The sequence below is a fragment of the Stegostoma tigrinum genome, chromosome 47 (genome assembly GCF_030684315.1).
Source record: "Stegostoma tigrinum isolate sSteTig4 chromosome 47, sSteTig4.hap1, whole genome shotgun sequence".
Taxonomy (NCBI): domain Eukaryota; kingdom Metazoa; phylum Chordata; class Chondrichthyes; order Orectolobiformes; family Stegostomatidae; genus Stegostoma; species Stegostoma tigrinum.
The window spans coordinates 2,500,237-2,515,305 of NC_081400.1; the positions used below are offsets into that span (position 1 = coordinate 2,500,237).

General features: G+C 54.4%; 1 protein-coding gene across 1 annotated transcript in view; it reads left to right on the forward strand.

Annotated features, from left to right (window-relative positions):
- The first annotated feature begins 560 nt into the window (after positions 1-560).
- The window catches only part of LOC125449824 (zinc finger protein 687-like), a 31,386-nt gene continuing 16,877 nt past the window's right edge, over positions 561-15,069 (forward strand). Inside the window, 3 exon segments of the mRNA XM_048525745.2 lie at positions 561-805; positions 10,218-10,514; positions 10,517-12,381. Of these exon segments, the coding sequence (XP_048381702.2) occupies positions 790-805; positions 10,218-10,514; positions 10,517-12,381 (2,178 nt within the window). The 5' untranslated portion in view covers positions 561-789.

The window sequence follows — 15,069 nt, forward strand, 5'->3', positions numbered from 1 at the left end:
TGTGTTCTGCATCGCACTGGAACATCGGTGAGAGAAAGAAACACAAGGCGAGTTTATTCGGACAGGGTGACCCAGGAGCAGCCGCGATCTGGCTGACAGAGTGTCCTTTGTCACACACTCTCAGAGCAGAGCGTGACCCACAGCTGGGCTGATGGCTGACCCACCTTCTGGCCAATGTCTCTGGACAGTGAAAATTCTCACTGATCAATTTTCTCTCTCCCACCCCCCCCTCCACCTCTCTCTCTCTCTCTCTTACCCCCTCCCTGCAAACAATTGAGCTGATGGCCGCACTGTGGCTGTTTGTAGTGTAGTGTCGGTGCCCATCCCCTTGTCAAAAGAAACACAACAGCAGCGAATGTCAAAAACACCCTGGCTGGATGACTTGTTTATTTCCTTGCAATTAAGCATTCAGGAGGCTAGAAACGGCTTCCTATGTGCAAACATCTCCCTGTGCAGCTCCGAGCTCCTGTCCCCTGGCTCTGTCAGCAACACTCCTCCCTTGTTTGGAATATCTTGCCTCTAAACCTGAGGGATGGACGAGGTAGGGCAGGAGGCTGGGAGGTTGGGGTAGGCAAGAGATTCAATCAAGAGGCTGCTGCTGCCAGGATAGATGATGTCAGAGGCTATATGAGCTCTTTTCTGGAAGATATGAGGGTGTGTGTGTTTGAGTGTGTGTGGCGGAACTGCCAGGCAGCCAAGAGGAAGTGCACTGTGAAGCCTGTGCCGTGCCTGAATGACAAGGAATAAACTGTCCCGAGCCGATCCTCCAGCGTTGTTACAAACCCAGGGATGGAGATTATAAAGAGTGAGTAGACTGTGACAGCAGGGTGGAGACAGTGGGCGGGTGAGCTTCTGCTGATTCGGAGAGAGTAGGCTCCCTGACCAGCTTGCTCAATGCAGTGTCCTACTCTGAGCTGCTCCCCTCTTTCCCTTGTGTTGGGGTGAGGAGCTAACAGACGTGATGCCCTGAGCGGGGAAGAGCAGCCATGGCCCCAGTTATTCTCACCACGGTTATAATCTGCATATCCAACTTTGCTGATGATTCCGTCACTGTTCTATTTACATCTCCTGCTCAGTGAGAAATTTTAAACTGTAGAATTGGTGTATCAGTCTTGTCACGTCAGAAACACCATAGATCTACTGGTCCGAATACTTAACTTCTGATTTATATCTGATTCTGTGAAACCCCTCTCACTTTAGAACGTGGTTCTCAATCACACACAGCTTTGTGGATCCATCTGAGCACATCGTTTGTTTTATGTGGTTACTCTGTTTAAATCACTCCCAGGACGGGCACAGCATGGGGTTACTTACAGAGTAAAGCTAACTCTACATTGTCTTCCCCCCCCCATCAAACAGTCCCAGAACAGGAACAGCATGGGGTTAGATACAGAATAAAGCTTCCCCTACACTGCCTCCGCCCACCCAAGTCAAACACTCCCAGGACGGGGACAGCATGAGGTTAGGTACAGATTAAAGCTCCCTCTGCACTGTTTCCCCCATCAAACACTCCCAGGACAGGGACAGCATGGGGCTAGATACAGAATAAAGCTCCCTCTACACTGTTTTCCTTCATCCCCCCATCAAACACTCCCAGGACAGGGACAGCACGGGATTGGAAAGAATTGGACGCGTTTTGCCTTTATGCTCGGGTGAGTAAGTAGATTGAGCCTGAGGCTTTCTGTAGGAGCAGAAATGTTATTTAACTTGATGAACCCAGAATTGTCATCACCTGCCTGCAGTTGTTCATCCAGTCCTGGTTTTAATGGCATTCACTGTCACCAACCTGTTGAGAGATTTAACAGGTGGGGCCTGGAAACCTGTTAGTGCTAACTCCGTTCACAATCCTGGTCTGTTTGAGAGAGAACTGTTTTGCTGGGTGGGGGGTGTCCTAATCTGAAATGGTGTCATCCTTAAAGCCACACGCATAAGACTGTGATAACTCTGACTGAAACGACACTCAATCGTTCAGCATAGACAAGGACAGCATCTCCCTGACAGCCAAGAAACCATGAACATCCCCCAGCCTGCACCCTGCTGTAGGTGATGGATTCTGGGAGGTGAAATGTTGGTGCTGGTGTCAGGGGAAGGAGTTGGGGTGGCGGCGGGGAGCTGTGGAATCTGATTCGCTCAAGTGGAAGAGGTTCCAACGTTGGCAGGTCATAGCAAGTGCTTAATTGGCCAAGTTGTTTTAAACTGGATGTGATTTATTGGTCACAGTGTGTTCCTATATGTGTGTATATATGTATGTATGTATATATATATATATATATATATATATATGTACGGCAGGAGCTGCTGGACTGAACCAGAGACTGCAGGCAATGAGAAACAGCTGCACTGAGACTGTGTGGCATTGGCGGTTGGAACAGCTTTTTTTATTGGAGGTGTGTGAGAGAGTGCGTGAGAATCCAGGTGATGACGCTCTGTTGTACTTATTCTGCGATGACTGAAATCTTTAGTAAAAGGCAAAAGATTTATACATTCTAGAGAGAAACTGGAGATCACGGTCACTGTGTCAAAGGTCAAATCTGCAGCCACTGAATGGCAGCTTTGGCCAGTACCTGACGTCTTGGAGGGTGTTTAAATGTTTTAATCAACCTCTTAGGACACACCTCTGAGACTTTTTTTAGATTTATTTTCATAGAATCCCTACCGTGTGGAACAGGCCATTTGGCCTGAGTTGTGAGAGCATGGAATGCGTTGCCAGCAGCAGTTGTGGAAGCAAGGTCATTGGGGTCATTTAAGAGACTGCTGGACATGCATATGGTCACAGAAATTTGAGGGTGCATACATGAGGATCAATGGTCGGCACAACATTGTGGGCTGAAGGGCCTGTTCTGTGCTGTACTGTTCTATGTTCTATGTTCTAAGTCGACACTGCCCGACTGAAAAGCATCCCACCCAGACCCGTTATCCTACCCCTGATATCCCGTGTCTGACCCACTGAACCTAAACATCCCCGGGAAATGTAATTTGGCCAAACCTGCTTATCTTTGGACTGTGAGCGGAAACTGGAGCACCTGGAGGAAACTCACGCAGACACGGGGAGAAGGTGCAGACTCCACACAGACAGTCGCCCAAGGGTGGGATCGAACCCAGGTCCCTGGCACTGTCAGGCAGCAGTGCTAATCACTGAGCCACCCATGATGATTTGATCCTGGACCTTCTAAGCCACCGTACCCCAGGGACCCTTACGCTTTGGAGTATAGTTTTCCCTTCCCATTCAGACAGCTGAGTTAATTACATCCTTAACAACTTTGAGGCCCGTGACCTGCAGTGGAGGGAATCAAGACAGATTCAGCTGAACCTATTAGGGATGGTGAATGGCATGAGGTTGACTTGGCTCAGTGAGCTTCTACCCTCATGCCAGCAGGGTGTGACCCATCTAACCCTCCCATGCCCCCATATGCCAACTCTTAGTCACATCAGTTCCTGAGACAGCACTATAACCTCAGGAACACAATGGCACAATGTCACAGTCTACTGGGCTAGTCACTGGTGGGGAAATAATGAGAATCCTGAGGGCCAGAAGTTTTCCCTGCTGCCTGGTGGAAGTCTGTGCCTGGTCGCTGCTTCCGGGGTCAAAGTGACCTGTCTGCGTGTGGGATCGATCAGTACAGACCCGTCAAAGGACCATGCAGCTCAGAGAGAATGTTAGACGGAGTAAATCTACACTTGGGGGGATGCAGATTAATAGTCCGCATGGATTTACGAAGGGAAGGCTATGTTTGGTAGTTTTGATCAAATGTTTTTGACAAGGTCACCCCGGGCTGTCGAAGGTGAAGCAGTGGATGTGGTCTTCAAGGCTTTCGATAAGGCCCCTCGTTGGCAAGCAGATGAGAAAGCAATTGGCCCTTGGGACCTGGATTGCAAACTGACTGAGAGGCAGGAAGCAAAGGCTGACGGTACGGAGACGTGCCTGTGTCCGCTGGGGGCTCTACAGGGCTCGGCTTTAGGTCCTGGCCGTTTGTGATGTTTATTAATGACTTGGATTTAAATGCAAGGGGGTATGATCAAGAAATTTGCGGATGAGATGCAAATCTGTAGGGTGATAAATCATTAGGATAAATAGTAAGCTACAGGAGGAGATAGCAGGAACTGCAGACGCTGGAGTCAGAGTCCATACAGTGTGGAGCTGGAGGAACACAGCAGGTCAGGCAGCATCAGAGGAGCAGGAAAGCAAGTGTTTTGGGCTCACTCCCTTTCATGTAAACCAAGACGTTGACTTTCCTGCTCCTCTGATGCTGCCTGAGCTGCTGTGTTCCTCCAGCTCCTCACTCTGTTCTTCCTGCTTCCCTGCTGTGTTCCTGCACCTCCACGCTGTGTTATTCCTGCTCCTCTGATGCTGCCTGACCTGCTGTGTTCCTCCAGCTCCACGCTGTGTTATTCCCGCTCCCCTGCTACTGCCTGACTGGCTGTGTTCCTCCAGCTCCACGCTGTGTTATTCCCGCTCCCCTGCTGCTGTCTGACCTGCTGTGTTCCTCCAGTTCTACTCTGTGTTGAAACTCTGAGCAAGTGCAAACAGACTTCAACCAGGAAAAGTGTGACCTGACGTGCTTGAGGAGGTTAAACAAGGCCAGGGATTATACTGTGAATGGTAGGGCCCTGGGACATGCAGAAGATCAGACGGGTCTTAGTGTGCATATCCGCAGAGATAGGGCAGGGAGGTAAGGTGTTTAACAAGGCTTGTGGGATACATGCCTTTTTTTAACTGAGACATTAAAACTGGAGGTTATGCTGGAGAGATAATGGGAACTGCAGATGCTGGAGAATTCCAAGATAATAAAATGTGAGGCTGGATGAACACAGCAGGCCAAGCAGCATCTCAGGAGCACAAAAGCTGACGTTTCGGGCCTAGACCCTTCATCAGAAAAGGGGGATGGGGAGAGGGAACTGGAATAAATAGGGAGAGAGGGGGAGGCGGACCGAAGATGGAAAGAAAAGAAGATAGGTGGAGAGAGTATAGGTGGGGAGGTAGGGAGGGGATAGGTCAGTCCAGGGAAGACGGACAGGTCAAGGAGGTGGGATGAGGTTAGTAGGTAGATGGGGGTGCGGCTTGGGGTGGGAGGAAGGGATGGGTGAGAGGAAGAACCGGTTAGGGAGGCAGAGACAGGTTGGACTGGTTTTGGGATGCAGTGGGTGGAGGGGAAGAGCTGGGCTGGTTGTGTGGTGCAGTGGGGGGAGGGGACGAACTGGGCTGGTTGTGTGATGCAGTGGGGGAAGGGGAGATTTTGAAACTGGTGAAGTCCACATTGATACCATATGGCTGCAGGGTTCCCAGGCGGAACATGAGTTGCTGTTCCTGCAACCTTTGGGTGGCATCATTGTGGCACTGCAGGAGGCCCATGATGGACATGTCATCTAGAGAATGGGAGGGGGAGTGGGAATGGTTTGCGACTGGGAGGTGCAGTTGTTTGTTGCGAACTGAGCGGAGGTGTTCTGCAAAGCGGTCCCCAAGCCTCCGCTTGGTTTCCCCAATGTAGAGGAAGCCGCACCGGGTACAGTGGATGCAGTATACCACATTGGCAGACGTGCAGGTGAACCTCTGCTTAATGTGGAATGTCATCTTTGGGCCTGGGATAGGGTGAGGGAGGAGGTGTGGGGACAAGTGTAGCATTTCCTGCGGTTGCAGGGCAAGGTGCCGGGTGTGGTGGGGTTGGAGGGCAGTGTGGAGCGAACAAGGGAGTCACGGAGAGAGTGGTCTCTCCAGAAAGCAGACAGGGGTGGGGATGGAAAAATGTCTTGGGTGGTGGGGTCGGATTGTAAATGGCGGAAGTGTCGGAGGATGATGCGTTGTATCCGGAGGTTGGTAGGGTGGTGTGTGAGAACGAGGGGGATCCTCTTAGGATCCCCTCTCACCCACTCCAACCTCTCCCCCGCAGAATGGGCAGCCCTCCGCTCCAACCCCAACCTCACCATCAAACCCGCAGACAAGGGTGGCGCAGTGGTAGTATGGCGCACTGACCTCTACATCGCCGAGGCCAGACGCCAACTCTCCGACACCGCCTCCTCGATCATGACCCCACACCCGAGCACCAAATCATCATCTCCAACACCATTCACGAACTCATCACCTCAGGGGACCTCCCACCCACAGCCTCCAACCTCATTGTTCCCCGACCCCGCATGGCCCGTTTCTATCTCCTTCCCAAAATCCACAAACCTGCCTGCCCTGGTCGACCCATCATCTCAGCCTGCTCCTGCCCCACCGAACTCATCTCCACCTATCTGGACTCCATTTTCTCCCCTTTGGTCCAGGAACTGCCCACCTACGTCCGTGACACCACCCACGCCCTCCACCTCCTCCAGGACTTCCAATTCCCTGGCCCCCAACACCTCATATTCACCATGGACATCCAGTCCCTGTACACCTGCATTCCGCATGGAGGTGGCCACAAGGCCCTCCGCTTCTTCCTGTCCCGCAGGCCCGACCAGTCCCCCTCCACCGACACTCTCATCCGCCTAGCTGAACTCGTCCTCACACTCAACAACTTCTCTTTTGACTCCTCCCACTTCCTACAGACTAAGTGGGTGGCCATGGGCACCCGCATGGGCCCCAGCTATGCCTGCCTCTTTGTAGGTTACGTGGAACAGTCCCTCTTCCGCACCTACACAGGCCCCAAACCCCACCTCTTCCTCCGGTACATTGATGACTGTATCGGCGCTGCCTCTTGCTCCCCAGAGGAGCTCGACCAGTTCATCCACTTCACCAACACCTTCCACCCCAACCTTCAGTTCACCTGGGCCATCTCCAGCACATCCCTCACCTTCCTGGACCTCTCAGGCAACCAGCTTGTAACTGATGTCCATTTCAAGCCCACCGACTCCCACAGCTACCTAGAATACACCTCCTCCCACCCACCCTCCTGCAAAAATTCCATTCCCTATTCCCAACTCCTCCGCCTCCGCCGCATCTGCTCCCACGATAAGACATTCCACTCCCGCACATCCCAGATGTCCAAGTTCTTTAAGGACCGCAACTTTCCCCCCACTGTGGTCAAGAACGCCCTTGACCGCGTCTCCTGTATTTCCCGCAACACATCCCTCACACCCCGCCCCCGCCACAACCGCCCCAAGAGGATCCCCCTCGTTCTCACACACCACCCCACCAACCTCTGGATACAACGCATCATCCTCCGACACTTCCGCCATCTACAATCCGACCCCACGACCCAAGACATTTTTCCATCCCCACCCCTGTCTGCTTTCCGGAGAGACCACTCTCTCCGTGACTCCCTTGTTCACTCCACACTGCCCTCCAACCCCACCACACCCGGCACCTTGCCCTGCAACCGCAGGAAATGCTACACTTGTCCCCACACCTCCTCCCTCACCCCTATCCCAGGCCCCTAGATGACATTCCACATTAAGCAGAGGTTCACCTGCACATCTGCCAATGTGGTATACTGCATCCACTGTACCCGGTGCGGCTTCCTCTACATTGGGGAAACCAAGCGGAGGCTTGGGGACCGCTTTGCAGAACACCTCCGTTCAGTTCGCAACAAACAACTGCACCTCCCAGTCGCAAACCATTCCCACTCCCCCTCCCATTCTCTAGATGACATGTCCATCATGGGCCTCCTGCACTGCCACAATGATGCCACCCGAAGGTTGCAGGAACAGCAACTCATATTCCGCCTGGGAACCCTGCAGCCATATGGTATCAATGTGGACTTCACCAGTTTCAAAATCTCCCCTTCCCCCACTGCATCACACAACCAGCCCAGTTCGTCCCCTCCCCCCACTGCACCACACAACCAGCCCAGCTCTTCCCCCCACCCACTGCATCACACAACGAGCCCAGCTCTTCCCCCCCCACCCACTGCATCCCAAAACCAGTCCAACCTGTCTCTGCCTCCCTAACCGGTTCTTCCTCTCACCCATCCCTTCCTCCCACCCCAAGCCGCACCCCCATCTACCTACTAACCTCATCCCACCTCCTTGACCTGCCCGTCTTCCCTGGACTGACCTATCCCCTCCCTACCTCCCCACCTATACTCTCTGCACCTATCTTCTTTTCTCTCCATCTTCGGTCCGCCTCCCCCTCTCTCCCTATTTATTCCAGTTCCCTCTCCCCATCCCCCTCTCTGATGAAGGGTCTAGGCCCGAAACGTCAGCTTTTGTGCTCCTGAGATGCTGCTTGGCCTGCTGTGTTCATCCAGCCTCACAGGTTATGCTGGATTTGTTTAAAATGTTGGTTGGGTCGCAGCTGAAGGATTGTGTGCAGTTCTGCTCATCACATTACAGGAAGGATTTGATTGCACATCAAATGGATTACTGTCATCAATGCTCCTAAGTTACCACCTCAAAATATGCAACTGAACATCACAAACGTGACCTTCCCTCAACACTTCCGCAGCTTGTTTAACACCTTATTTTCCCTGCCCCTACCCTGCATCCTTCAGGGATCTGTGGTCCCTCTGACTACACTGGAGAGGGCTGAGGAGATTTACCAGGGAGATTGAGGGAGGGTGGCAGTGTGTGTGTGAGAGCGACTACATGTGAGCACGCACGTGCGAAGGAGGGTGGCAGTTCATGTGTGAGCATGGCCTTGTGTGCATGTGAGGGAGGGTGGCAGTGCATGCGTGAGCGCGCCCGTGTGTGCATGTGGCGCGTGAAGGAGGGTAGCAGTGTGTGTGTGTGAGCGCGCGCGCATGTCTGAGGGAGGGTGGCAGTGTGTGAGTGCACATGTGCATGATGGAGTGTGGCAGTGCGTTTGTGAGCCTGGGTGGGAAGGTGGCAACGTGTCTGAGAGAGGGCGGCTGTGCACGTGTTTGCGTGTGAGTGTGCACAAAGGTGGCTGTGTGTATGTGCGTGCGTGCGTGCTTGAGGGAGGTTGGCTGTGTGTGTGCGTGGTTTTGGTTTTTTCTTATTGAAAAGCCAACTCCAGTTTTGATTTAAAATCTGATGAGTTTTGAAAGGGGGGAGGGTGTGCCAACTTACCGTTAAATTGTACGGGAAGACCACCACCCCCACCGACCCGCAATCCTGCTATAGTTTGCTTTGAGGAATTCACTTTGCAGAGGTTCCTGAGCGAGCGAGCCACTGAGGGGTGAAAGCAATGCAGAGAGCAACCCCCGGGTGCCTTGACAACCTGTGAGGATAAGCAGCTGGTTTTATTTTGCCTGCCTGAGCCAAGTTTCAGATCGAGTTACAGCATCAGCTTCCCTCGAGTAAATGTCGACTGTCAAGGGCTAGTGAGCCTGTGGTTCTGCCCCCTTTTGTTTTATTTTAAATTGTTGCTCTATCTTCCCACCCAACCTGTGGCTGCCGGGGGAGAGGCTTTGCATTTGACCTGTGCAAAAAGCCCATCCAAACCAGTAAATGCTGCCAACGCTGAGTTACGTTCGAATCAGGAAATGGGAGTAAGGCAGTTCAGCCCCTCAAGCCTGTTCAAGATCTGATAGTGAGCTGAGCTGCTATTCCACCTCTAATTAGTCCCCAGTTCTCCACCCCCCCCCCCCAATCTCTTAGTTAACAGGGAGTCAAATCTGCTTCCAGCGTTTTCTTACAAATATTCACTGATCGAGCCTCTAACTCTCTCTGGTGAAGAGAGTTTCCCAGAGCACCCCCCACTCCCCCAGTTCCTTAGGCAGAGATGAAGAAAAGTCTCCACTGCCCTGAATGGAAGACTCTTTTTTGTTTAAACTGAGTCTGCCAAGGTTAGGAGCCTGCTGGGCTCCTGAAGGACACTGGGTGGAGGGGGGAATGCCATTCCTTGTGGAAATTGGTGGGGAAGGCAGTTGGATGAAACAAGGAGCTGTAGCTGCTAGAAATCTGAAACGACAACAGAAATTGCTGGAGAAACTCAGCAGATCTGGCAGCATCTGTGGAGAGAAAAATAGAGACGTACACTATAGGAGCAGACTATTCGGCCCAACTCCTCCGTGCCGGCCAGATATCCTAAATAAATCTGGTCCCGTTTGCCAGCTTTTTGCCCATGTCCCCCTCCAGACGCTTTTTCGGAACTGGACTCAAACGTCAGCTCCGTCTCTCTGTCCGCAGATGCTACCAGACCCTCTGAGTTTCTCCAGCAGTTTCTGGTGCCGTTGGAGAGGACAGTTGGGGTTGCTTGCAAGGCCTTGCCAAGTCGAAGAGCCTGGCAGTAACGCCCTGCTGAGTGAGAGGCAAGGGGATGGTGATATTTTTCAGAGCAGAATGTGTGAAATGGTTTTTCCTTTCTTTTCTCTGTTTCTCCCCCACACCCCCCGCAGGTTTGACCAGCCTCCCTATAATGGGCGAAATGACGACGCCTGATTTTGATGACTTGTTGGCAGCCTTTGATATTCCCGATTTGGACCCCCAGGGCACCATTGACTCGAGCCAAGAGGAGGCTCCCTTGAAGCAGGCAGCCAGTGGCAAGGGGCCGTCCACCGAGCTGCCTGTGAGCTTACCAGAAGAGCCGGCGGTCAGCGTGATTGTCAAGAACAGCGTCAGCCCCAAACGCTCGCCCTCCCACCGAAAGGAAGCGCACCACTTTGACCCTGGAGCGCTACACAACGGCTACGAGGCCACGCCAAACCCCAGCTCCCCAAGCCATCGCTGCAGGCCACCAGCTGCGAGGGCTGGCCGAAGGTGGCCAGGGCTGAGGGGCTCCCTCCCTTCGAGCCGTTGGGCTGTGCTCAGGACCCACCCATGAAGACTGAAGAGGAGGGTGAACACGAGGCTGCTCCCTTCCCGCCCCTCTTCCCCGTCCCTCCGGCCTCTGAGGATCCCCGGGCCTACAGCCTCCAAGGGGAGGACCGGACGAGGGCAAACGGAGCCGTCAGGTCCTCATCCGAGGATGATGAGCTGGAGCTGGAGGAGGAAGAAGAGGAGGAGGAGAGGCAATCGGACGTGGAGTCAGAGGAGATGGAGCAGAGCAGCGACCAGGAGAACAGTCTCCCCGACGTTCCGAGGAGCGATTCTGGCTCCTTTGCAGCCCCCAAGTCGCCTGCTGCACTCTGGACAGATCCCAGCGCTGATTCGAGCGCGGCGGGCGGTGCTGATGTGAAGTCCCCCGAGGGGGAGGAAGAGACACAGCCTCCAAGCCCCCCTGTGCCCTTGGCAATGGGTGAGGGGAGTCCCTGCGGCCTCCCTTCACCCCCAAGCCTCAGCAGGCAGCTGAAGCAGCAGCAGCAAGCTGACAGCCCCCAGAGCGTGACCAGCGACGACAGCAGCAGCAAGGGCTCGTCGTCCTCCAGCTCATCGCGGCCCCTCAAGGTGCGGATTAAGACCATCAAGACATCCTCAGGGGGCATCATGCGCACTGTGACCCGGGTCTCGTCCGATTCCGAACCACGGCCCAACCAGACTGACGGCGCGGCACCGGACGCAGAGATCGAGCCGATGGAGGAAGGAGAGGAGGAGGAGGAGACGGGGGGAGAGCAGCTCCTCCCCGAAGCGGAGGTCCCAGCACCAGCTCCCAGCCATGGTGACGGCCCCGAGGTGGTCAGCCTGCAGCTGGGCAATGGCGCCGTGGTGAAAGGGACGGTCCTGCCCACGTCCACGTTCCAGAACGCCAGCACCGCCATGCTCATGGCGGCCAGCATAGCCCAGAAGGCCACGCTGGCACCGCCTAAGCCCACCACTGCTGCTGCCAAGCCTGTCTCCAAAAGCGTCCACTTGGCCAGCCTGAACCTGGTGCCCCAGACCCTCCCTGTGGTCACCACCACCAGGCCCTTGGCCCTGGCTCCCAAGTCTGCCACGACCACCACCAGCAGCAGCAGCACCACCACCCTCCAGCTGGCCACCAAATCGCCCAGTAACGCGGCAGGGGCACAGAAGACGGGACAGGGCACCCCCCGGAGCCCGGCAGCTCCCCTGGTGGAGGCTTTCCACAAGTTGCTGAACGGGAGGAACCCGCTGCCCACCTACAAGCCCAACCTCAACCCGCCAGCAGAGAGCTGCCTGGCACTGCCACCCTCTGGTTACCGCTGCCTGGAATGCGGCGATTCCTTCGCCCTGGAGAAGAGCCTGGCGCGGCACTACGACCGGCGCAGCATGAGGATCGACGTGACATGCAACCACTGCGCCAAGAGAATAGTCTTCTTCAACCGCTGCAGCCTGATGCTGCATGCCCGCGAGCACAAGGACAAGGGCCTTGTCATGCAGTGCTCCAACCTGGTCATGAAGACCATCAGCCTGGAGCAGATGATCGGCCAGCCGGACGTAGCCCCCGTGCTGCCAGCCAGCCGGCCCAGGAGCGCCGCGGTGGACGCTGGCTGCCAGCAGAACTCCCCGGTGATGCCCTTGTTCCCTGACCCGGCCCTCATCAACTGCAGCAACTTTAACTGTGCCGAGTGCGACCTGCCATTCGCCAACCAGCTCGAGCTGGCACTGCACTTCCAGGTTGGCACCCCCAGCTCCTCCTCTTCTGCCGCTGCTGCTACTGCCCAGGTGAGTGCGGGCAGGAGGCATGGGATTGGGGAACGAGGTGCAGAGAGGTTTCGGTGCTGCTCCTAACTCTCCTACCGCCCCACAGCCCCCACCTGTATCTGTCCTGCTGGTCGAGGCGCTGCTTTTAGTGACACCTGTTTAAGTGTTGAACAATTTGACACAACTTTCCTTTGAATTCCCTCGAACCGCATGTCCGCCCCAACACCTTTGAACTCCGCTCCATGCCTATTTCTTCTCCGCCTGTGCAAGCCTCCCCGTTTTCCCCACCACCACACCCCAACATCCAGCTATTCCTTTCTATCTCATTAGTTTATCCAGCTTCTCCCTTTAATGTATCTGTGCTAGTCACCATGACCATGCCCCAGTGGGTGGGAATAACCCCTTCTCCACAAGTACTCCCTCCAGGGGAATGCCCATTCTCCCGGCTCCCTGGGGTGGAGAGTTCCCCCCCCAACTCCCTGGGGAAGGTGTTCCTCTCTGACATTGATGGGAGACTAGCACCGCTCTCCCCTTAGCAAATACACACAGGCGCGCTCACACACACACTGTTTCGTACATCAACCTACTGCACCCTTTCAGAATTGTGAAGACTTGGCTATGGACTCCTTATTAGCCTCCCAGAGCCCATCTGTGCAGCCCTCCATTCCAGGGGTTGGGGTGGGGGGGGGGGGGGGGTGGGGGGGGGGTGCAGGCAGTGACCCACGCTTGCTGACCTGTTCCTTAACCTGTCTAACAACGGTAACATTTGTGAACAGAGCTGGCTCCTGGGTCTAAACAAAAGTCAACAGCAATCATGTACTGCTGCTTTCCCTCCAATCACTGCAGAGGCATTTTGGAAAATTTCCCCCTTCTCATTAGGCTGGCAAATTCTGGATGTGCGAATCTGAATTACATCATCAGAAATTCACAGAAATAATCTTCAAGCCAATTTGGTACTTTTGTAATCCTACCACCCTGTGTTACTGACTGTATCCCTACTGATGTTAATCCCTCTCCCTCACACTGTCACTCAGTAACCCCTCTCCCCCCCCCAGCGCCCTGTGTTACTGACTGTATCCCTACTGATGTTAATCCCTCTCCCTCACACTGTCACTCAGTAACCCCTCTCCCCCCCCCCCCCAGCGCCCTGTGTTACTGACTGTATCCCTACTGATGTTAATCCCTCTACCTCACACTGTCACTCAGTAACCCCTCTCCCCCCCAGCGCCCTGTGTTACTGACTGTATCCCTACTGATGTTAATCCCTCTACCTCACACTGTCACTCAGTAACCCCTCTCCCCCCCAGCGCCCTGTGTTACTGACTGTATCCCTACTGAAGTTAATCCCTCTCCCTCACACTGTCACTCAGTAACCCCTCTCCCCCCCCAGCGCCCTGTGTTACTGAGTGTATCCCTACTGATGTTAATCCCTCTCCCTCACACTGTCACTCAGTAACCCCTCTTCCCCCCCCAGGGCCCTGTGTTACTGACTGTATCTGTACTGATGTTAATCCCTCTCCCTCACAGTGTCACTCAGTAACCCCTCTCCCCCCCCAGGGCCCTGTGTTACTGACTGTATCCCTACTGATGTTAATCCCTCTCCCTCACACTGTCACTCAGTAACCCCTCTCCCCCTCAGCGCCCTGTGTTACTGACTGTATCCCTACTGATGTTAATCCCTTTCCCTCACACTGTCACTCAGTAACCCCTCTTCCCCCACCAGCGCCCTGTGTTACTGACTGTATCCCTACTGATGTTAATCCCTCTCCCTCACACTGTCACTCAGTAACCCCTCTCCCCCCCAGCGCCCTGTGTTACTGAGTGTATCCCTACTGATGTTAATCCCTCTCCCTCACACTGTCACTCAGTAACCCCTCTCCCCCCCAGCGCCCTGTGTTACTGACTGTATCCCTACTGATGTTAATCCCTCTCCCTCACACTGTCACTCAGTAACCTCTCTCCCCCCCAGCGCCCTGTGTTACTGACTGTATCCCTACTGATGTTAATCCCTCTCTCTCACACTGTCACTCAGTAACCCCTCTCCCCGCCAGGGCCCTGTGTTACTGACTGTATCCCTACTGATGTTAATCCCTCTCCCTCACACTGTCACTCAGTAACCCCTCTCCCCCCCAGAGCCCTGTGTTACTGACTGTATCCCTACTGATGTTAATCCCTCTCCCTCACACTGTCACTCAGTAACCCCTCTCCCCCCCAGAGCCCTGTGTTACTGACTGTATCCCTACTGATGTTAATCCCTCTCCATCACACTGTCACTCAGTAACCCCTCTCCCCCCCAGCGCCCTGTGTTACTGACTGTATCCCTACTGATGTTAATCCCTCTCCCTCACACTGTCACTCAGTAACCCCTCTCCCCCCCCAGGGCCCTGTGTTACTGACTGTATCCCTACTGATGTTAATCCCTCTCCCTCACACTGTCACTCAGTAACCCCTCTCCCCCCCAGCGCCCTGTGTTACTGACTGTATCCCTACTGATGTTAATCCCTCTCCCTCACACTGTCACTCAGTAACCCCTCTCCCCCCCAGAGCCCTGTGTTACTGACTGTATCCCTACTGATGTTAATCCCTCTCCCTCACACTGTCACTCAGTAACCCCTCTCCCCCCCAGCGCCCTGTGTTACTGACTGTATCCCTACTGATGTTAATCCCTCTCCCTCACACTGTCACTCAGTAACCTCTCTCCCCCCCAGC